General features: G+C 43.4%; 1 protein-coding gene across 1 annotated transcript in view; it reads left to right on the forward strand.

The window, feature by feature from the left end:
• The window catches only part of sl (small wing phospholipase C gamma 1), a gene marked incomplete at its 3' end in the record, with an annotated part of 811,582 nt that overhangs the window by 195,497 nt on the left and 591,166 nt on the right, over window positions 1-24,919 (forward strand). Inside the window, exon 8 of the mRNA XM_080275567.1 lies at window positions 4,240-4,446. Coding sequence (XP_080131693.1) covers window positions 4,240-4,446 — 207 coding nt within the window. The remainder of the gene's footprint in view (window positions 1-4,239; window positions 4,447-24,919) is intronic.

Below are 24,919 nucleotides of genomic sequence, written 5' to 3' on the forward strand. Positions count from 1 at the left end.
CAGATCGTGGCATGTCGTGGGGAAGTTCCTGACATTGGGACATAGGCTTTAACAGTTGAGGAAGAAGTTGTCAGAGGAATCCAATGGCCACCATGTCGGGACTTACAGCTCTACCCATAGGCAGGGTGGCCAGTGCTTTGGTCAGCTCGGAGGTGGGGAATGAACATTCCAGGTCTGTGGTGAGAGGTGTTTAGATGCTCTACTGTATCTCCACCTAGTAAGAGGAGGATGAGGGTAGTGCAGGTGGGAGGCTAAACTGGTCTTGAAAAAAATGCCAAGAATTCTGCCTTGGACAAGTCATTCAGTAGGTTAGTGCCATCTTTGCAGAGGGGGTAGGAGTATATGGTTGGGTGACCAGCCATTTCCTTAACCCGCCCTGTCCCGACGACGTATGGGTACGTCACCACGATTTGCATTTGCCAGTCCCGGCGACGTACCAGTACGTCGTGCAATTGCAAGGTACCTAATTTGCACAATTTTCAATTTTCGCACGTGATTTTTCGTATGTATACACGGGACACCTTCCTCTATTCCTGTACAAGATACCAAGCAGGGACAATGCCTTACACTGCATAACCTCCCCCCTCCCCCCCTCACGCCATTGTCTTTGCAAAGGACCTGTTACCAGTGACCTGGCTAGTAAAGTTATTCAGGGCCAGAGTGATTCCCCAATCGATGACAATGTGGAGGACAATGTTTACATAGCATTACAAGAAGAAACAGCCAGAAATAATGATCAGGTAGTGTGGCAAAAATAGGTCTGGTATGGTGATTAGTTAGTGAGTGAAACAATGCTTATAATGCCTTTATTACTGCTTGAAAACCAATATACTGTCATACTACATATACATTCGTACCAAGTAAATAAATAAATACCGTTTATGAGTGGATAAAATAGTTACCCTCCCATAGAACTCGTTTTCTTTGGTGCCAGCATGTTAGAAAACCCACTCAGGTAAGGAGGAACTCCTACCTGGATTGGGCACTTTAAACCTCAGGTGAGCGATTTCTCTATGAATTTTCGATGTTTCTCACCAAAAGCGAAGGTTTTAGCCAAAAAAAAAAAAAATCGAAAATACCTCGGGACTGGGGGATGTCGGAGGTGCGGAAAACCTCGGGACGTGACGGGTTAAGCAACTGCCAAATCTGGGTGGAGGAAATGGAGAGAGGGCTGCACGGAAGGAGTCCCAGGCTTTTCTTTTTTCCAACAAGATTGTTTAGATGCGTCCAGCATCCAAGCAGTGATAATGTTCCCCTGGAACTGTGCAATGGTGTTGACTCAAGGCGTGGTAGACTTGGCAACTAGCCTTGATTTCTGAGCACATGCTTCCATCCACCAGGGAACACCCACCCGTTGTAAGCAATGACAAACTGACTGCCGAACAACCCAGCCCCCTGCCCTCACCAGCAGGCAAGGGAATTTCTGGGCAGTAATACCTGGAAAGTCTTAGTTTCCTGGGAAGCATCCACATAGCAGTATAAGCAGGCAATTTGTCACCCTGCAGCATCCATTGGAGCAAACATGCACCGGACAGCATTGGTGACAACCTAGGAAAGTTGCAAAACAGTGGTGGGCAATCAGTGCCCATTTATGGGCCCACCTCCACCTCAGGGTGCAAAAAGGTGGCATCCCTGAGACAGAGGTCCAGTACAGAGGCTCTTCCAGCGTGGGGAATCGAAACATGTGCTGCGACATGGAAGAGAGAGGAGACCAAAGAGGGGAAAGTCTACAAGACCCTGAAAGAATGATAATCCAACAGCATTGGTGGGGTCCAGAGTATGTTCTCAGAGACTGTGATAAGCATTGAAGTTGCCCATGATGAATGACAGGGCTGGCAACTGATGTAGATTATGTAGATACTCCTTCCGGGTGATATCTCTGCAAGGGTTTTAACAAAGTAGAACTGATGCCCAACCTGAGTTCATGGCTACTCTAAGGGCCAACACCACAGGAAAAGAAGTGAGCGGTAACTGCACATTCTGACACTTCTCTTGCACAGCTATGAACAGGCCTCTGCCCCTCCCCTGAGGGTGGTTAGACTGAAATACTGTACTGAATAGCCTCCTAAAGTGGAACTGAAGGCTGGGCTGCATCCAGGTCTTACAGGCTCCCACCACAATGGGGCCCTTATCAGCCACCAGTATTTTAAAATCCTGGGTCTTATGCACCATTGACATTGCATTCCACAGGATGAAATTCGGGCTTGTGTCTGGCATGATGATTGGAAGAAAATAATGTGTAGCCTGGGCCAGAGGTGTGAACAGAGTATCCATGAAGGACCAACCTTTCTGACAGAGATCCAGGGCTTGAGATAACAAAACAATGAAGGTACCACCAGTACCTGCATTGTCATTAACACTCAGTTGGGTAGTGTCTTGATGGTGATGCTGACAGGGAGTTGGGTGGGAACCAGTGGTCCAATTGGCAGATGACATCCAAGGAAGTCTGGCAGAAGGGGCAGGAGGTCAGGGATCACTGGTTTGGGTGGGGATGTGCAGTCCTAGATCTTGCTACGGTTCCTTGGAGATTGAAGAACGGGCCGCATGTTGTTGACAAGTTGCCTCTTCGGGGAGAGATGCCCTTCTCCTGGCAAGATCACTGGTGTAGATCAGAGCCACAGCCAAAGATATCTGATCTGTGGAGACCCTCACTATGTCTTTGACCTGCAAGGGGCTGACCTCTTGATCCACGTCTGCCAATACATTATACCGGTTCTTGGTTGCATAGGCATAACTTGTCCCTTCCCTTACATTGGCATCCTAGGAAGGCATGAGAAGTACAGATGGGGATGAGGCACTGAATGTAGTGCAAGAGTGTTTTTTGTTGATGTCCAGTGAGGACACACTATCTCCATGCGGGGTGTCATGCATGTCACAAGCCTATAAGTACTTTGGGCATCGCTAAGACAGCACTGTGTGTTCTCCACCACATACAAAACACTTGGGGCTTTGTGAACATGTCAGCAACCTTGCCTCATCTGACCTAAAAGGATGGCAGATGCTGCACATAGAATGCTTGGGCTTGTTTCTGTATGACAGCCTGGCATGTCCAAACTAGTGACAGCTAAAGCAGCAGAGAACAGGTGGTATGACACATGTCCATACAGCATCTGAGATGTAAGGAGTCCCATGTTCATCAGCCACACTCACTGTGGGTAATGCTGTGCAACAGGGGTGGGGAAGAGTACTGGGATCTGGGATGCCTCCAGCAGCATTGAGGATCCCTAGTCCAGAGGCCAGTGCCTCCTCATCAGAGCTGCTTCATCCAGATCCCGTGACACAAACCTGATTTTACCACACTTGATGGATGGATCATCCCTGGAGTGGACAAGGTGGCAGGTTACCTTCCACTTACTGAAAGCCGTTATGGCCTCCAGCTGGCTCGGCTGTTCATGGCTGAGATCTTCAGGCATACTGAAGAACCGCCACCCAGTAGCTGAGTCTTCCCCTCAATGCAGTTTTCCTCCAAAGTTGAGGCATTTACTGTATCAGTGAGATGCTGTGGGATATTAAAAACTCAGGTGCCATTCAGAGACGTGACTATAAATGTAATTGGCCCTGCTTTCAGCTGGGCCCCTACTGAGCAGGATCTGTCCCCTACAGACGTAGCTAACAGTGCCAGTATCATGAGCCTCTCATTATTAGACACTGTCACCTTGTCCTCCTCATCAGCTGAGTCTGATAGTGAGCATTTACCACTTGACCAGTTGGTGTCCATGATGTCACCCGCAAGCTGCAAGTCCTCCTCCTCACCACCACTGAATTTGCCTCTGTCATGAGCAATTTTGGTACTCTTCTCAGCCAGCAAGGTGCTAGCAATGCAGGAGGAGCCCCTCTGCACTCGTAATTCATTAGTGTCACTTCAGACGCCGAGACTAAGTTTATACTGTAGCATTCAACTTGGGAGTCCTGTATACCAAATCTTTCATTCTTCTCAGTTCATGTACCACACCTTATTGAAGATTTTAACACTGTGACAGTTTACTTTCCATAGTTCAGTGGCAGAATAAAACAAGACTGTCTCTACATCCTTTCCATAGCACTTTCTTCATAACTATATAGGATCTTTATCTAGTTTATATCATATGTTATAGCTTAGCATTTACAGTGGAGAGATAGATAGTGAAAGGTACTTATTGCTGTTGTTGTTGTTGTTGCCTTTGATGTTATTGTAGCCCCAGGCTCAACTAAACAGTTAGAGTGAATGAATTAGTGTTACTGTTTACTCTTCTCCCACAGCTACCTGACAGGGGACCAGCTGGCTAGTGACTCATCAGTAGAGGCGTATGCTCGTGCTCTGCGAATGGGTTGTAGGGTCATTGAGCTAGACTGTTGGGATGGTAATGATGGTACCCCTGTTATTTACCATGGCCACACCCTGACTTCACGCATTATGTTCAACGATGTTATAACAGCCATACGTGACCATGCATTCGTCAATTCAAAGTAAGTCGGGCAGTATCTGATAGTTTTTCCTTCCTAAAAATTTCTTCACCAGCATGTTGCATTTCCCAGCAGAGATTTATTTTAAATATTGAAATACAGCATACAGGTGTACTCATAGCAATACACCTGAAACTAATGGTAAATTAGACAGTAGTATACTGTATTAATTGGTTTGGTATACTAATGTCCATGTCTAGTATGTTTGAATTTTTTTTGTGATGAGTGCTTGCAGCTTAGGGTAGACCTTTAATAGTGAAGGAGTTACTAGTATTGTACACCCTCAAGATAAGATGGCTCTTTTTTCGGTGATTCAGATTTATGACATCATAGAAGTTAGGAACTGTTTCAAGTTAAACTCATATGATATTCATATTTACAATGAAATTTCAACATTCAAAATTAATGAAGTAAAGAAAAGGAAAAAATATAACATGAGTTGCATCATTAGTGGTGTGTACCTCTATTACGTCAGCTGTTGCCATGGTCAAGGACCTAGTGTGGGTCAAGGAGGCAGGTGGTGATACTCAGTCCTGATCTAGTCCTGCCAAAACAATGCGTGAAGAGGAGCATCAAATTTCAAACATTATTCACAGTAACATCAAACATGAGTGGAATAAGGAGGTATATAAATGGCTGGGTGGAGATACTCATTCCCAGTCTAGTCTTGCCAAAACAACACCTGATGAGCAGCATTAAATATCAGGCATTATACACAGTAACAGTAAACATGAGTGGAATAGAGATATAAATAAATGGCTGAGTGAATAACAGCGCAAATACCAGCTATGTGCATTTTGTGTATCCGTTCGTTTACGATTCAGTTCCAATCTAAACCCTGCCCAAACAGCATGTGAAGAGCAGTGTGACATAATACACATTACAAGTACAGTACCTCAATTTACGTGAGTATTGTGTTCTAGAAGCCACAACAGCCAACACATGTAGATAACTGGGTGTGGTTAGTGAGACCCGGGATTGAACCAGTTTTGATATATGTCAGGTAGATACATTGCTAGAGTTTTTGAGGCTGTCCGAGGCTATAAAATGTGTTCCAAGCCTCCTGTCCTGAGCATGAGTGAAAGTATGTAAACACTTCTCTGCCGACTGTAGCAATGGAAGTTGTTATTTAATATAAGTAACATGGGCTGCAGACCAAAGCTGCTGTTCTTCCATAGTCCACCATCCACCTTTTAGGGGGATTATAGAGGAAATTAAGGGATGTTAGTATAACCTGGCATCTTTATTACCTGACAATTACTATATGAAGGTGTCTGTTTCAAGTACCAGTAAATTGAGCACAGGAAGAAGTGTTATTGTCTCATTTGGGGAGGAGTGATAAATATGAAATACAGGTTAATGCTGGCAGAGTATTGCTAGTGAACTTTTGCACGTGGCCATACATCACGAACATGCCGTAAGTCCTGGTTATATGCATATATATATATTGTATGCCACAGATGCTAAAAAGTACAGGGTGGTCCATATACAGTATAACGTCCAGTTCTCTTTTGTTTTGCCCTTGCTTACTGGGGAATGGCTGGGAGAAGGAGGGAGGTGAGAAGACAGGAAGAAATCAGTAGGATAGAAGTTGTGGAAGCAATGAAGAAAGTTAAATTGGGGAAAGCCCCAGGAATTGATGGAGTGTGTGGTGAAATGCTGAAGCATGGGGGAGAGATAGTAGTAGAATGGATGTGGAAGATGTGCAGATTGGCCTGGGAGGAAGGTAGAGTCCCGGAGGATTGGAAGTCAGGTATAATTATTCCTTTGTACAAAGGAAAAGGGGAAAAAGAAGTGTGTGGTAATCATAGGGGAATTTGTCTTCTTAGTATAATAGGAAAAGTGTATGGTAGGATACTTATTGACAGAGTTAGAGAAAGAACAGAGGAATTAGTTGGAGAAGAACAGGGAGGCTTTAGGAAGGGAAGAGGTTGTGTAGATCAGATATTCATTCTTAGATCTTTAGTGGAAAAGTTTCTAGAGAATGGAAAGAAGTTGTATGCGGCTTTCATGGATTTGGAGAAAGCATATGACAGGGTGGATAGACAAGGATTGTGGAAAGTATTAAGAATATAAGGAGTAGATGGAAAGTTGTTGAATGCTGTGAAGAGTATGTTTGATGGTGCTAAGGCTGCAGTGTGGATGGTGAACTAAGTGAATTTTTCTCTTTGGAGGTTGGGTTGAAACAGGGATGTGTCATGTCTCCATGGTTGTTCAGTCTGTTCATGGATGGGGTAATAAAAGAGGTACAAGGTAGGGTAGTGGATGTTGGAGTGGCCCTGGTGAGAGAGGATAGTGTTTGGAAACTTCCTGTACTCTTGTTTGCAGATGATATTGTGTTGTTGAGTGAAGACGAAGGGGAGCTGCATGGCTTGGTGGATGAGTTTGGGAGAATGTGTAAGAAACAGAATCTAAAGGTGAATGTAGGGAAGAGTAAAGTGATGGTCTTTGAGAGAGGTGAAGTCAGTGAATGTACAGCGAGGTTGGATGGTGAGGAATTGGAAAATGTGAGTACATTTAAGTACTTGGGTAGTGTGATGAGTAAGGATGGAGGTTTGGAGGGTGAAGTGCTTGAAAGGGTACAGCAGGGAAGAAAGATTGCTGGTTCTATGAAAGCAGTGATAAGAAACAGGGAAGTGAGCATGGAAGTGAAAAAGTTACATGACAGTATTGTGATACCAACTCTAACATATGGAAATGAAGCTTGGACGTTGTTGAAAGGACACAAGTCAAGAGTGAGAGCAATGGAAATGAGTTATTTAAGAGGAGCCTGTTGAGTCACATGGAGAGACAGGCTGACGAATGAGGATATAAAGGAGCGTTGTAATGTGGATGTGGATGTGATAGGAAGTGTTATGAGGAGCACATTGAGGTGGTTTGGCCATGTGGAGAGGATGGAGGGTGAAAGACTGACGAAGAGAGTGTATGTGAGTGAGGTGGAGGGGGGAAGAGGGAGGGGGAGGCCGAGGATGAGATGGAGGGATGGCGTGGAGAGGTATTTGAGAGAGGGGGGTGTGAGTTGGGAGCAGGGCAGTGAAATGGCGGGGGACAGGACGATGTGGAGGCGATTTGTTTGTGGCCACCCCAAACGGGATTGAGGCATCTGGTAATAGATAGATAGATAGATAGAGACCTTACCTCATCGTTAGGTAGGAAGAAGTCAGGATGATGATGATGATGATGATGATTATTATTATGTGGTAGATGGGGACGCTTACCATCCACTCACACAATGTAGTGCTGCTCGCGGGTGTCTGCCCTTTCCACTCCTCCATCCTTCTTTCCTTCCATCCTCTTCTGTCTTTCCTTCATTCTCTCCTCGTCCTTCTGCCTGCGGGTGACTTTACGCTCCCTCTCCTGTCGTTCTTTCCTTCATTCTTTCCTCCTACTTCTGCCTTCTGCCTGTGGGTGACTACACTGAGTGACAAGCCAAATGGTAGTTGTTCACCAGGAAACCATTTACTATGCTGGGTGGTAACCATATAGCCAAATTTTAGCGTCAGGTGGTTTAGTGGGTAATTATGGCACTCCAATCGGATTGAGCCAGTGAAGGTTCATATCCAAGGGATGGTTGGGGTTTATTGCTCATGTAATGCCATTCAGGGATGAGTGATGCTGGTCACTCTCATCTTAAATATCAGGACCAACTTGCCTAGCCCTGGGTGCGTACGCTCCTCATGGAACAATCTAGGATTAGATGATGGATGGATGGATGGTAATTTAAACATAATTTTCCTATAAGAATACATGTTAAGTGAAGGAGTTAGGTTCTGTGAATTTTCTAGAGCACTGTATGGTAAATAAAATACAGTTATACAATAATTTTGTACCATTAATTACACATGAATTATGTACCCACATATTGTACAGATAGAGAGAAGAGGCATAGGCAACTCACATCACAACAACTCGTCTGAATCCGTCTCCTGCTCCTGGTATAACAGTGAAAATGTTTTTGGCAACTTTTTTCATCTTCTAGCGCAGGAAGACGGTGTGAGACCTTTGGTGACCGCAAAATGAAATGCCCCATGGCGCGAGTTGTGTTTGTTCTTAAATCGTGTTATTTTAAGAAAAACATGTATTGTAAACAAAAAGACAGATCTTTTACATCATGTTACTTTAAAAACGTGTAATTTAAATTCGTGTAAATCGAAAGGTACCTTTACTGTATTTACGGAGAACATAACATTAAAAAATGAGTGGACTTTAGACATACAGTGAGTGATTTTGCAGATACAGTAAAAGTCCAATATTTCGGCATCCAATTCCCCGGCAAATCTGACATTTCAGCAGTTTTGAGAAATAGTCCCATTTACGAAAATCTCCGATCGTTCGGCAGATTCTCCGATTTTTTTCGTCAGTCTTGAAATTCTCCATGAGGCTCGCCAGCTAGCTACCCGCCTTTACCCGCCTTAGTGAGTGAGATAGTGAAAGTGATGGAACGAGTCTACCACTGCCATGAAGCTCAGAGGCTAGCTCTTTCTCCTATAGCATAAAGAGAGGACAAACATGTAGTGAGTCTAGCATGGGAAAGAGAATCTGTTTCGCCATTCTTCCGCCATTCTTCCGAGTTGTTGCCGTGCTGCTGCCGACTTCTCTTGATTCTTCTGTGTGCTTTGTGAACTTCGTACCGAAATACCTCTGAAATTACTATTCGAGTGTGTTGGGGACTTCTTCCAGCAGTAGCAGACTCCAATCAACCCCTTCTATTGTACATATGTAAATAAGGAACCTACTCTAAGTTTAGGTAAGTGCATGTGAACTTGTAGGCCTACTGTACCATTACATTTATATACATTATGTTCACTAATTTCTTTATTTTTCATATTCATGTACAGAGATAGCCCGATTATCCGGGCTATATGGTGTTAAGGGGTGCCTGATTAATCCGAAAGCACGATTAATCCGGCGGAAACACAAGTACTGTACCGTTAGACTGATTTATTTACCGGTAAATGTACACTTAAGTACCAGAAAGACCTTTCCAGTTCAATGTATATTCCTCCAGCTTGTTTCAGTATTTTTCAGACTATATTCAGTTCGGTAAATCACGTTTTCTTACTGAAAGATTTCCTCCCTGTTAGTATCATCACGTTCTAAAGCTGTACCTACGATTGTTTCCAGCACAATGGACGAAACTCATCGTACTCAAATGTGGACTTCGTTTCCCAACTTCCCAACTGAAGATTAGGTTAGGTTACATTATTAGGTGCAGTTAAGCTAGGTTAGGCCAGGTTTAAACACTTAGATTAGAACAGTGTCTTCTGCCATTACGTTAACGAATCAAAGAGTCGTCACACCAGAACAGATAAAAACAGCGGGGAAAGATTTAACAAGAAATGTTTATTTACCAACCCAGAAATAATCAGAAAAATATAACAGACTATCAGGATGAACTGATTTGGTAAGGTGCTTTTACTGCTTACAGCAAAGCGTATGTTTACCCCCCTCAAATATTCAATGTTCGTGAGTTCAGAAATTTGTGTACTCCCGTGGCAGACCTTGAAACCATTTTTTCAGAGTTATAAAGTCAGTTTCTTTTTCTTACAGATGTGAAAAGACTCATCTGGTACACCTGGCTTTTTCCCCTCCTCCCTAAACCCATCTTGTGATTTGTTATGATTCGTGAAAGAAAATTAGGGGGCATGTTACATTAGAATTTAAACATAAAGTTAGGGTGCATGTTACTTTAGCATTTAAACATATCGGCGAAAACATCTGGGATGAAAGGACCGCCGAGCTGTTTGGGATTGTAGAGTAGGGTCGTATAAACATACCAGTGACCTTGGTTCCCTTCCCATAATTGTTCGCAGTTTTTATGGCTCTCCCTAACTTAACGTTACTGACACCGGTACAGTAAAGCATTGTTCAAGGCTAACAGCCATAAGGGGTTAATGGAATACATTATTGTTTGTATCAATACTCTCTTTCACACATACACGAACGAACAAAAGAATGTGCAATAAATGTACACTTAACTGTAAGGAGCAGAAATAACTGTATGCTCTGTCGGTCCGAAATGTGTTGGGAAGCGACATCGAACAATGAATGTGGAACTGAATGCCACCTTACAAGAACACTTGAGATGAAAGTATTTTTTCTTATTAGTAAACATAATTGTTCCATTTCGTCCTCTATAATTGTGAAACTCTTAAATTTTCGTCCAAGCATACAGCGTAATAACCTTACCAATTCAATTCATATTTTCTAGTTTGTTTTTGTATTTTTCTAGTTTGTTTTCTTATTATCATAACGTTCCTTAAGCCTTACCTACGTTTGTTTCCGGCATATTGGAAGAAACTTACTCATAATTAGGGTGCATGTTCCATTAGCATTTAAACATATCGGCGAAAACATCTGAGATGAAGTGGCAGGCCGCCTGACTGTTTGAGATGGTAGAGGAGGGTTGTGAAAACATACCAGTGACCTTCGTTCCCTTCCCATAATTGTTCGCAGTTTTTTATAGCTCTCCCTAACCCAACATCCCTGACACCGTTACAGTAAAGCATTGTTCGAGGCTGACAGCTATGATGGGGTTAATGGAATGCATTATTGTTTGTATTAATTCTCTCTTTCACACATACAGTACACTTAAGAATGAACAAAAGAGTGAACAGTAAATGTAAGAGGAAGAAATAACAATGCTTTGTTGGTCCGAAATATGTTGGGAGGCGCGATACCTAACGAAAAATGCAGAACTCAATGCTAACTTACGAGAACACATGAGATGAGTATTTTTTTTTTTTTCTGATTAGCAGACATTCTTGTTTCATTTCGTTCCCTAAAACTAGGAAACCCATTACTTTTCGTCTAAGCATACAGCCTAAAGACCTCACCAATTCAGTTCATATTCCTCCAGTTTGTTTTCTGTGTTTTTCTATTTTGAGGGTAGTAAATTACCTTCTCTTGCTGAAAGCTTTTCTCTTTTATCACGTTCTTTAAGCCGTACCTACGATTGCTTCGGGCATAATGGATGAAACTCATCGTACACAAAAGTGGATTTAGTTTCCCAATTTCCCAACTGGAGCCCAGGTTAGGTCAGGTTAGGTTAAATTATTAAGTAGTTAAGCAAGGTTAGGCTACGTCAGGAGTAACAGTTGCCTCACCAAACTCCATCCTACCACCCTTGTGATCGAGTTGTGAGCAGGAGGTGTGGGTGGGGGCAGGGTGAGCCTGGATAATCGAGCTTCCACTGTATAGTACGGTATTCATTACAGTATTGTACAGTATCAAACAGTATACAGTACTCTTTCCAAACACATTTGTAATGATATGAGTAATGATGATAGTGTTCACCGAAACATATAAGGTACTGAGTGGGTAGGGTTTTCGATAATTCGGCAATTTTGATATTTCGGCACTTGCCTGGTCCCATAGATGCCGAAAAATCGGACTTCTACTGTACCAGTTATGTTTATTTTGTGTATCCTCTTTGTTAGGATTACAACTCAGTTCCATTTAGCTCCCGCCAAAATAACACATGAAGTTCAACATTGTATATATTCATCCATCCATCCGTTCCTCATCCAGTCCTGTGCCACCTCATGAGGAGCATAAGAGCCCGGGGCTAGGCATATTTTTCCTGACATTTAAAATGAGAGTGACCAGCCTCACTCATCCCTGAGTGGGATTACGTGAGCAATAAACCCCAACCACCTCTCGGATATAAACCTACACAGGCTCAATCCGATTGAAGTGCCTTAATTACCCACTAAACCATCAGGCGCCATAATTTGGTTATATGGTTACCACACAGCGTAGTAAATGGTTTCCTGGTGTACAGGAAACCATTTGGCTTGTCACTCAATGTAGAGTCACCCATAAGCAGAAGGAAGAGGAAAAGATGAATGAAAGAAAGACAGAAGAGGGAGTGTAAAGTCACCCATAGGCAGAAGGAAGAGGAAAGAATGAATGAAGGAAAGACAGTAGAGGATGGAGGGAAGAGAGGAAAGGGCAGCCACCCAAAGCAGCACTACATCGAGTGAGTGGTTGGTGAGCACCCCTATCTCACGTTCCATTATTTATTGGCAGTGTAACATTTCGGGTATATAACTTTTCATTGAGTGACAAGCCAAATGATTTCTTGTAAACCAGGAAATCACTTAATATGGTGGGTGGTAACCTTATAACTAACCAACAAGTGTTCCCTGTGTGTCAAGAAGTGGGTTGGATGAGGGTTAGTGCCCCTCCCCAGAAAACAACGAACTAAAAATGCAAACAGAAGCCATGGAAGAGGACAGACAAACAGGTGACAACCAATGACTGGACAAAGAACGTGGTATGGATTGCGACATAGAATGTAAGGGGTGCGAATGATGAGGTGAAAGAGAGATATTGTCCAGGTGCTTGAGGGTGCAAAAGTGGACATATGTGGATTAATTGAGACTAAGTGGGGAGGTGGGAATGTGAGAGAGTGGGAATATGGATGGAGTATATGTGCAGGAGAAGGTGAGAATGAGAGGGCAAAAGAGGGTGTCTGTATTGTTGTGTACAAGAGATTGAAGGAAAATATAAGGGAGTATGCATCAGTTGGTTCAAGGATTTTTTTTTTTATTTTTTTTTTTTTTTTTTTTGAGGAAGAAGAAACCAAAGGCAACGAGCCTGCAAAACTGTTCCTTCCAAGAGAAAAAATACAAGAGAGAGCCAAATTCAAGATCAAATCATTTTGAGATGCCTGGACACACTACGTTTGAAAGACTGGAGATCATAGGAAGCAGGAAATACAGACAGAGGGAGTTAGTTCCAGAGTTGACCTGTTGCATAAATGGAGGACTGGGAGTAATGGTTAACTCTTGCATTAGAGAGTTGGACAGAAAAAGGATGAGAGTTTGCTGCTAGTCAGGTGCTACGCGCCCATCGTAGAGGTGCAAGAATGCATGCAGACATTTCAGAGGAGCAGTGACCATTGAAGTAGCAATAGAAAAGAGATAAAGATGCAACAGTGCAGCGAAAAGACAGAGGTTGAAGGGAGTCAGCAAGAGGAGGAGAGTTAATGAGGCGAAAAGCCTTTGACTCCACCTTATTCAGAAGAGCTGTATGTGGGGAGCCTCCCCACACATGAGAGTTGTACTCCATGCAGGGGCGGATAAAACCCCTGTATAGAGTCAACAATTGTGCGGGGGTAAAGAAGGAACAGAGTCGGCTCAGCACACCCAGTCTCTTGGAAGCAGATTTTACAAGAGATGTAATATGATTTTTCCAAGATAAGTCCTGAGTAAATGAAACCCCAAGCATGCTCATGGATGATGCAGGATTAAGCTGAGTACAGTATTATTAAACATTAGTGGGTATATCTGTTGAAGATTTTGTCGGGTTGATAGACGCAAAAACTGAGTCTTTGATGCATTAAAAACAACAAGATTATTTTTACCCCATTCAGAGATACAAGCCAAGTCAGACATTAGGTGTGCCACAGCCTCATCCCTTGTTTGTTGAAGCAAAAGCTGAGATGGACGTTGCGGGAATCGAATGGAAAGGTGAAGGGTGGAGTCATCAGCACATGAGTGGATAGGGTTAGATGTACAGCTTAGAAGGTCATTGATGAATAAAAGGAAGAGGGTTGGTGGTAGGACAGAGCCCTGAGGAACACCACTGTTAATAGATCTAGGAGAAGAATGATGGCCGTCTACAACAGCGGCTATAGAATGACCAGAAAGGAAGCTAGAGATGAAGGTACAGATAGAAGGATAGAAACCGTAAGAGGGCAGTTTGGAAATTAAAGATTTATGCCAGACTCGATCGAAAGCCTTTGAGATGTCAAGTGCAATGGCAATGCATTCGCCAAAGTCCCAAAAGGAGGATGACCAGGAGTCTGAAAGGTAGGTCGCCAGTGGAATGTCACTGACGGAACCCATACTGACGATCAGAAAGAAGGTTGTGATAGGAAAGATGCTTTAAAATTTTTCTATTAAGAATAGACTTGAAAACTTTTGAGATACAGAATGTTAAAGCAATTGGACGATAGTTAGAGGGTTGGGAATGGTCACCTGTCTTTGGGACTGGCTGAATAAGAGCAAACTTTCAGCAAGAAGGAAAGGTACAAGTTGATAGGCAAAGGCGAAAGAGTTTGCCTAGGCAGGGTGTAAGCACAGAAGCACAGTTCTTGAGAATAACAGGAGGGACCCCATCAGACCCATATGCCTTATTAGTATTGAGGCCAGTGATGGCAGAAAATACATCAGCTGAAGAAATTTAAATGTCAGCCATGAGGAAGTCAGAGGGGGGAAGTGATGGAGGAACAGCACCGGAATCGTCTAAGGTGGAATTGGGTAATGTGGGTAATATTGAAAGTGGGATTACAAACGTGGGTAATGTGGGTAATATTGAAAGTTGGATTACAAACGTGGGGGATTGTGTGTGTGCATGCACCAGTGCTAGATGGTGGAAGCAGAGTGAAAGAAGAGTTCTGGACAAATATTGAAACATGCATGGTGAACCTTGAGAGGAGTGAGAGTGTTTTTGATTGGAGATATGAATGGAAAGTAGGGAATGTTAAGGTGAATGGAGTAGTTGGTGAGTGGCCTGTGCCTGCAGATGTGGATGATAATCATAGTGCTCTAGTGGACATTTTTTGGGAACGGGGTTGGTGATAGCCAATACCTTCTTTAGGCACAAAATGATCGACAAGTATATATGGCGAGTGATGAGAAGGATGGGTGGTGAACTGAATAAACGAAAAGCAGTAATTGATTTTGTGTGTGTAAATGACAGAATGAGGAGGTTTGTAATGGCCTCAAGAGCATGCAGGGGCTGTGGATGGTTGCAAGAAGATTAAAAAGGTAGAATATAAGAGAGGAGTGGCGAAGCAGTTGGGTAATTATGATTTAAAGCAGATGGGGGAGGTGGAAAGTGTGTGCAAGATATTCACAGAAGAAATCTGTGCAGCATGTGAGGTGGTGTGTGGGGTGAAGAGAAGATGAAAGGGGGTACAAGGAGCAGCATGGTGAAATGAAGAGGTGAGACAAGTTGTGGCATAAATGAAGAAAGCACCTAGCGAGTGGATGGGAAGTAGAGGAATGGAGGAAGTTGAGAGACAGGAGAGAGTTATATGCAGAGAGGAAGAAAGGTAAAAAGATTAGTAAGAAGAGAGTGGATGAGGAATTTGGAAGGAATTTGTAAAGAGGGGAGAGAATATAAGAAAATGTTCTGGAAGGAGGTAAAGGGAATTAGAAAGGGTGTTAAAGATAAAAATTTGTAGATTGATAGTGAAGAAGGGAGAAAAATTAGCCGATGGAAAGAACACTTAAAGGAACTGTTAAACATAGAGCATGAAAGTAATGTGAGTATAAGTGGCTGGGGAATGGCTAGGAGGAGGAGAGAGGTGAGAAAGGGGGAAGAGATCATTAGGATGGAAGTAGTGGAGGCAGTGAAGAAAGTCAAAATGGGGCAAGCTCCAGGAATTGGTGCCTCCACAAACTGGAAAAAGATGCCATCACTTGCCAGATAACTTAATGTAAAATGCAAAAATGTGGTCAGCTTGAATTACCATCTATTATATATGGTAATTTTTGTGTTACTTTTCTGTATTGATTTTCTGTATTGATTAATCTACATAATATAATACTGGAGAGAAAATGGCTTATCAGTATATAATTGAAATGGAAGGTTGTCATTTGCATCTATCCCAGTTTAAGGACAGCCTACATGCAATTATTAATATGTTACCCGAGTATTGATCACTGCCATGTTTTTAGGTGTTGTATGTGTATTTGTGAGAAAAAATGGTAAATGGGTATAATGAAACTGTGTCTTACATAACAAATGAAGGAAATATGGTGCTTCAACAATCGAAGATAATATGAACCCACTCAGCTCATATGGAGGGACTTTCTCATGGGTAGCACTGTGTAGTTTGTGTGCATGCCGCCAGGGGCCAAGGGCAGTGCTGATGGTGTTTATACACGACACCTGACGCCCACGCCTTTTGATATCAGCTGATGAATCCGGAAAATATAGTGCTCTGGTCCACTGTGCAGCAAAAATATATGTGGAAAAATGGACTGCAGCAGAACTGAGACGTTTCCTCAAAGCAAGAGGTGGTAGGTGGTGGCGACCATCATCCACTCACTTGATGTAGTGCTGCCTACTCCTTCCTTAGCCTTTATCATTCTTTTTCTGTGCCTGCCCTCCTCTCTTCCTATTTCTCCCATCTTTCCTATCACTTCTTATTGCTTTTCTTTCCTTTACAGGTGGCTTTACATTGAGTGATAAGCCAATGGTTTCCTGTAAGCCAGGAAACCATTTACAGCACTGGGTGGTAACCATATAACCAAACCATACGTGTTCCCTACATGTCAACAAGTGGGTTGGTGGAGGGTTAGTGCCCCTCCCTGTAAAACAAATAACTCAAAGTCAAACGGCCACCCCTTATGGGATTATGGCGTCTGGCAATAGATAGATAGAAGAGGAATACCATGCCTTTAAACATTTGGGTCGCTGATCTTGGCCCTGTGCAATTTCGGCCGTGCAGTTCTCAGTACAGTATTATTAAGTGTATAATGAATAGAATCATGTCAGGATTTGCCAATTGAAAGTTTACGATCTTTGGAAACTGTATGATACCTTTTTCCAACAACTGAGGTTCATAACACTTAGTAAAAAAGTGCTGAATGCAAACACACACAATAAGCTTTCATGGCTTTTAGCAAACTCAGTGAAGAACTTTTCAGCATAAATCTCATTTAGTGCATCAGTAAAGTATGTAAGATGAATATAATACTCGTATATTGCTTTATGCAAGTAGGAATTAAAAGGAAGGAACACCAGCTGTGAGCGGATAGTGACCACACGTTGTTTAGTGATCCGTTGAACACTGGCAACTTTCAGGAGTTTGTAGGGGCTCTAATTGATGGAGTGTGTGGCGAAATGGTGAAGAATGGGGGAGAGAGAGTACTGGAATGGATATGGAAGATGTGCAGTTTGGCCTGCGAGGAAGGTAGTCCCAGAGGATTAAAAGTCAGGTATAATTATTCCCCTGTTATAAAGGAAAAGGAGAAAAAGAAGTGTGTGGTAATTATACAGGCATTTGTCTTCTTAGTATAATAGGATAAGTATATGGAAGGGCCCAAGTTGACAGAGTTAGGGAAATAACAGAGGAATTACTTGGAGAAAAACATGGAGGTTTTAGGAAGGGATGAGGTTGTGTAGATCAGATATTCGTCCTTAGGTCATTAGTGGAAAAGTTTCTCGAGAAGGGAAAGAAGTTGTATGCAGCCTTCATGGATTTGGAGAAAGCATATGATAGAGTGGATAGACAAGGATTGTGGAAAATATTAAGAATATATGGAGTAAATGGGAAATTGTTGAATGGTGTGAAGAGTACGTATGAAGATGTTAAGGCTGCAGTGCATGTGGGTGGTGAACTGAGTAAATTTTGCTATCTGAATGTTGGACTGAAACAGGGATGTGTCATGTCTCCATGGTTGTTCGATCTGTATATGGATGGGGTTATAAAAGAGATACGAGATAGAGCAGTGGATGGTGGAGTGGCCCAAATGAGAGAGGACAGCATTTGGAAACTTCCTGTACTGTTGTTTGCAGATGATATTGTACTGTTAAGTGAAGATGACCGAGAACTGGAAGGCTTAATGAATGAGTTTGGAAGAATGTGTAAGAAATGGAATCTAAAGGTGAATGTGGGGTAGAGTAAAGTTATGGTCTTCAAGAGAAATGTGTCACTGAATGTACAGTGAGGTTGGATGGTAAGGAAATGGAAAATGTGGGTGCATTTAAGTAGAGGCTGTCCCCAGCTTACGAACATAATTGGTTCTTAAAGGTCTTTCGTAAGTCAACCTCTCTCTCTCTCTCTCTCTCTCTCTCCAACCCAACCCTAATCCCACAATTACTGAGGTCAAAGTTCTTTCCCTCTACCCCATCGCCTTTCTACACCATACCTACTTCTGTGCTATTCTCTCTCTCTCTCTTGCTCCCCCCCCGAGATTCTATCTATCTATCTATCTATCTATAGCCCAACGCCCTAATCCTGCAAAGGGTGGCCGCAGACAAAACGCCTCCAAGTCGCTCTGTCACCCACCATTTGACTACCCTCCCCCCAACTCACCCCCCCCTCCCTCATATGCCTCTCAACTCCATCCCTCCACCTCATCCTCGGTCTACCTCTCCCTCTCCCTCCCTCCACCTCACCTACATACACCCTCTTAGTCAGTCTTTCATTCTCCATTCTCTTCACATGTCCAAACCACCTCAGTGTATTTCTCCTAATCTTTTCAACCACATCCACCCCACAGCGTTCCTTCACTTCTTCATTCGTCAACCTGTCCCTCCACGTCACTCCACATGCTCCTTTCAAGTAACTCATTTCCACTGCTCTCACTCTTGACTTGTTCCCCTCTTGCAAGGTCCATGCCTCGCTTCCATACGTCAGGGTAGGGATCACAGTACTATCATGCAGTGACTTCATAACTTCCATACTCACCTCCCTATTTCTCATCACTGCTTTCAGTGTACCAACAACCTTCCTTCCCTGCTGTACCCTTTCACGCACTTCATCCCCCAAAGTTCCATCATTACTCATCACACTACCCAAGTACTTGAATGCACTCACATTCTCCATATCCTCACCATCCAACCTTACTGCACACTCTGTGACTTCATTCCTTTCAAACACCATAACTTTACTTTTGTTTACATTAACTTTCAGATTCCTCCTCCTACACTATCTATCTATCTATAGCCCGACGCCCTAATCCCGCAAAGGGTGGCCGCAGACAAAACGCCTCCAAGTCACTCTGTCACCCACCATTTGACTCCCCTCCCCCCAACTCACCCCCCCCTCCCTCATATACCTCTCAACTCCATCCCTCCACCTCATCCTCGGTCTACCCCTCCCTCTCCCTCCCTCCACCTCACCTACATACACCCTCTTAGTCAGTCTTTCATTCTCCATCCTCTCCACATGTCCAAACCACCTCAGTGTCTTTCTCCTAATCTTTTCAACCACATCCACATCTACCCCACAACGTTCCTTCACTTCTTCATTCGTCAACCTGTCCCTCCATGTCACTCCACATGCTCCTCTCAAGTAACTCATTTCCACTGCTCTCACTCTTGACTTGTTCCCCTCTTGCAAGGTCCACGCCTCGCTCCATACGTCAGGGTAGGGATCACAATACCATCATGCAGTGACTTCTTAACTTCCATACTCACCTCCCTATTTCTCATCACTGCTTTCAGTGTGCCAACAACCTTCCTTCCTGCTGTACCCTTTCACGTACTTCATCCCCCAAAGTTCCATCCTTACTCATCACACTACCCAAGTACTTGAATGCACTCACATTCTCCATATCCTCACCATCCAACCTCACTGCACACTCTGTGACTTCATTCCTCTCAAACACCATAACTTTACTTTTGTTTACATTAACTTTCAGATTCCTCCTCCTACACACTGTCCCAAATTCATTCATCAAACCTTGCAACTCCCATTCATCTTCACTCAGCAGTACTGTATCATCAGCAAACAGCAACACCGGAAGCGTCCAAATCTCACCCTCATTCATTAGAGCCAACCCCACATCCACTGTCCTACCCTGCACCTCCTTTACAACCCCATCCATGTATATATTAAACAGCCATGGAGACATCACACAACCCTGTTTCAGTCCCACATTGAGATCAAAGAACTCACTCAGCTCACCATCCACTCGCACCGTAGCCCTAGCTCCCTCGTACATACTCTTCACAGCACTCAACAACTTCCCCTCCACTCCATATATTCTTAATACCTTCCACATACCTTGCCTATCTATTCTGTCATAAGCTTTCTCCAAGTCCATGAAGGCAGCATACACTTTCCTTCCCTTCTCTAGATACTTGTCCACTAAACATCTTAGAACAAATATCTGATCTACACACCCTTTTCCCTTCCTAAATCCCCCTTGTTCTTCTCCGACTAGCTCCTCTGTCATATGCCTAACCCTATCAATGAGTATTCTACCATATATTTTACCTGACACACTAAGTAGGCAAATACCCCTATGGTTATCACATACTTCTTTCTCCCCTTTTCCTTTGTATAAAGGAACAATTAAATCCTATTATTGTCCTATTATTGTCCCCAGTCCACGTATCCCCTACACTTCGATGAACTGCAACTATCACCTTACTTCCTTGTCAGTGTCTTCACGTGACTCCATCCTTCCATGCTGTGACTGACCCCCCCTCCATGCACGCACGCACATGCACACACACACACACAATTTTTTCATATCTGCATTTTTTTAGTGGATGAAGAATTTGGGAGGAATCTTGAGTGTGAAATTGAGGGAGAGTAAGAAATTGTTTTGGAAGGAGGTAAAGAAAGGAAGGCAGTGTGAAAGGGGAAATAGGAGGGGAGTGAAAGATAGGAATAATAGATTGTTGGTGGAGTAGAGAGAGAAATTGAGGAGATGGAAGGAGCACTTTGAGGATTTGTTGAATGTAGAGAGTGAGAGCAGTGCGAGTATAAGTGGTTGGGGAATGGCTGGGAGAAGAAGAGATGAGAGGAGGGAGGAATAGATCAGCAGGGCGGAAGTAGTGGAAGCAATGAAGAAGATCAAGATGGGATAGGCCCCAGGAATTGATAGAGTGTTTGGTGAAATGCTGAGGTATGGGGGTGAGATTGTTGTGGAGTGGATATGGAAGTTGTGTAGAATGGCTTGGGAAGAGAGAAGGGTTCCAGAGGACTGGAAATCAGGTATAATTGTTCCTTTATACAAAGGAAAAGGAGAGAGAGAAGTATGTGGTAACCATAGAGGTATTTGCCTTCTCAGTGTGGCTGGAAAAATATATGGTAGAATATTCATTGACAGGGTTAGGCATATGACAGAGAAGCTAGTTGGAGAAGAACAAGGGGGATTTAGGAAGGGAAAAGGGTGTGTAGATCAGATATTTGTTCTGTTTAGTGGAGAAGTATCTAGAGAAGGAAAAGAAAGAGTATGCTGCCTTCATGGACTTGGAGAAAGCTTATGACAGAATAGATAGGCAAGGTATGTGGAAGGTATTAAGAATATATGGAGTGGAGGGGAAGTTGTTGAGTGCTGTGAAGAGTATGTACGAAGGAACTAGGGCTACGGCGCGAGTGGATGGTGAGCTGAGTGAGTTCTTTGATCTCAGTGTGGGACTGAAACAGGGTTGTGTGATGTCTCCATGGCTGTTTAATATATATATGGATGGTGTTGTAAAGGAGGTGCAAGGTAAGGCAGTGGATGTGGGGGGTGGCTCTAATGAATGAGGGTGAGATTTGGAAGATTCCGGTGTTGTTGTTTTGCTGATGGTACAGTATTGTTGAGTGAAGATGAATGGAAGTTGCAAGGTTTGATGAATGAATTTGGGACAGTGTGTAGGAAGAGGAATCTGAAAGTTAATGTAAACAAGAGTAAAGTTATGGTGTTTGAGAGGAATGAAGTCACAGAATGTATTGAGGTTGGATGGTGAGGATATGTAGAATGTGAGTGCATTCAAGTACTTGGGTAGTGTGATGAGTAAGGATGGAACTTTGGGGGATGAAGTGCATGAAAGGGTACAGCAGGGAAGGAAGGTTGCTGGTTCACTGAAAGCAGTGATGAGAAATAGGGAGGTGAGTATGGAAGTTAAGAAGTCACTGCATGATAGTACTGTATTGTGATCCTTACCCTGACGTATGGAAGCGAGGCGTGGACCTTGCAAGAGGGGAACAAGTCAAGAGTGAGAGCAGTGGAAATGAGTTACTTGAGAGGTGCATGTGGAGTGACATGGAGGGACAGGTTGACGAATGAAGAAGTGAAGGAACGTTGTGGGGTGGATGTGGATGTGGTTGAGACGAGTAGGGGAAATACACTGAGGTAGTTTGGACATTTGGAGAGAATGGAGAATGAAAGACTGACTAAGAGGGTGTATGTAGGCGAGGTGGAGGGAGGAGTAGACTGAGGATGAGGTGGAGGGATGGAGTTGAGAGGTACAGTATATGAGGGAGGGGGGAGTGAGTTGGGGGGAGGGTTGTCAAATGGTGGGTGACAGAGTGACTTGGAGGCGTTTTGTGTGCGGCCACCCTTTGCGGGATTAGGGCGTCGGCCTATAGATAGATAGATAATTTTTTTTTTGTTAGTCGATCCTTCATAAGTAGGGTCCTGACTGTACAGGAATCCCTGAATGATCCGATCATCCATTATATGAACGATCCATTACCTAGATGTTGTGATCTGGCTGTATGAAACCAGTATACGTACATATTTCCATTTTATCTAGACAGGATGCTTGCGTCCGGGTGGAAATTATGGCCACGCAAACATTTTCGCCCTCCCAGCTGGGAATAGCTCAGTGGCACCACGCTGTCTGGCTTGGTAGTTCACACAGCATCCGCCAAAGACCCCCTCAATCATTCCCAGTTCCCTTCCGGCAACTGTGTATTGAACAGCTCCTCTCAGACAGTTGTTATGGCAGCGCATGTGGTGGCTTCTGTGGTCGTTCGCTACCTGCTTCAGACTCATCTGTGTATGCCATTACACCACATGGGATGTACTGTGCGTTGCAAAAGCTTTGCCAGCTGCAGTATAGCAGTCAGGAGTCACGGAGCTAACAGGTTAATCAGCATAATGCCCTGCGAGGAATCGCGAATGTTGACGTTAATTTTATTCTAGGTTATTTTCCTGTACCCTGATTTTATTCTGTTTTACCGTGATTTTATTCCATTTTACCTTTTTTTTTTTTTTCTTTCTTTTTTTTTTCTTTTTTTTTTTTTTCCACTGCATTATTCTTGTGTAGCAATTTCTTCCATATTTTTTACATGTCACTGCAGGGTGTGGCTCTGCAGTGGTGATTGCTTGTCTGTGGTTGATGGGTTTGTGTCACCATGGTAATTGCTTGGCTGTGGTTGATGGGTTTGCTTCACCATGGTACTTGCTTGGCTGTGGTTTATAAGTCTGCTTGATTAAACAGAGTAGTGTTAAAAAACAGGAACAAGTGTTGTATGATGTACTGTAATGGCCTTTTACAATGGCTTTCAGAGTTAGGTTATGTATGAAGGGAGGCCAGGGGAGAAGTCCATTATCCGGACAAATCCACTTTCCGGACATGCCATTGGCTCGATTATGTTGGATAATTGAGGATTACTGTACTTGGATAGTATGATGAGTAAGGATGAAAGTTTGGAGGATGAAAAGCTTGAAAGTGTACAACAAGGAAGAAAGGTTGTGGGTTCTTTGAAAGCATTGATGAGAAATAGGGAAGTGAGCGTGAAAGGAAAAGAGTCGCTACAAGATGGTATTGCAATACTCACTCTGATGTATGGAAGCGAAGCTTGGATCTTGTTGGAAGGACACAGTTCAAGAGAGTAGTGAAAATGAGTTATTTGAGAGGAGCATGTGCATTTATATGGAGAGACAGACTGACAAATGAGGAAGTGAAGGAGCATTGTGATGTGGATGTGGATGTGTTAGAAATTGTTAAGAGAAATACATTGAGGTGTTTTGGCCATGTGGAATGGATGGAGAGCGAGAGACTAATGAGGAGAGTGAATGTGAATAAGGTGGAGGGAGGGGGAAGGAGTGGGAGTCTGAAGATGAGATGGGGAATGGAGTGGAGAGGTATATGAGAAGAGAGGGGTGTAAGCTGGGGGGAGGACAGTGAAATGGCGGGGGACAGGGCAGTGTGGAGGCAATTTGTTTGTGGCCATCCCTTATGGGATTAATGTGTCTGGCAATAGATAGATAGATAGTTATATTGAAGTTGAGTGTAACAAGGTCATTGAATGAGCATGTGTGCAGGTATGAGCTGTGCGCGTACAATTACCTAGTCCCACTTTCACTGAAGTAATTATGCTAGGAGCACAAGGGTTTGAGAGTAAATGTAGATAAAACAAAAGTGATGATATCAAGGGCAGGTGGCAGTCTGTCAAAGCAGAGAGTGCCCATGTACGGTTTGTCGTAAGGGTGTGGGAAGCAACTCCATCTTGTGCAGTATTTTTGATAAATGGGTGCATAAGAGATGTGGTGGTATTAGAGGTAGGCTGTGAAATAATACTGACTTTGTTTATGCAGTGTGTTGGGGAGAGCATGTAGAGATTGACAGGCATGAATGGATTAATCTTGATGATGATTATCTTTTGTGGTAGATGGGGGCGCTCACCATCCACTCACTCAATGTAGTGTTGCTCTCGGGTGTCTGCCCTGTCCTCTCCTCCATCCTTCTTTCCATCCATCTTCATCTAACTTTCTTTCCTTCATTCTTTCCCCGTCCTTCTGCCTATGGGTGACTTTACACTCCCTCTTCTGTCTTTCATTCCTCCATTCTTTCCTCTTCCTTTTGCCTATGGGTGACTCTACCCTGATTGACAAGCCAAATGGTTTCCTGTACACCAGGAAACCATTTACTAAGCTGGGTAGTAACCATATAACCAAATTTTGGGGCCTGGTGGTTTAGTGGGTAATTATTGTGCTCCAATCAGATTGAGCCGGTGAAAGTTTATATCCAAGGGGTGGTTGGGGTTTATTGCTCACGTAAT

Source organism: Coenobita brevimanus, chromosome 62 (assembly GCF_032717465.1).
Source record: "Coenobita brevimanus isolate Jiangsu-jjx chromosome 62, ASM3271746v2, whole genome shotgun sequence".
Lineage (NCBI taxonomy): Eukaryota > Metazoa > Arthropoda > Malacostraca > Decapoda > Coenobitidae > Coenobita > Coenobita brevimanus.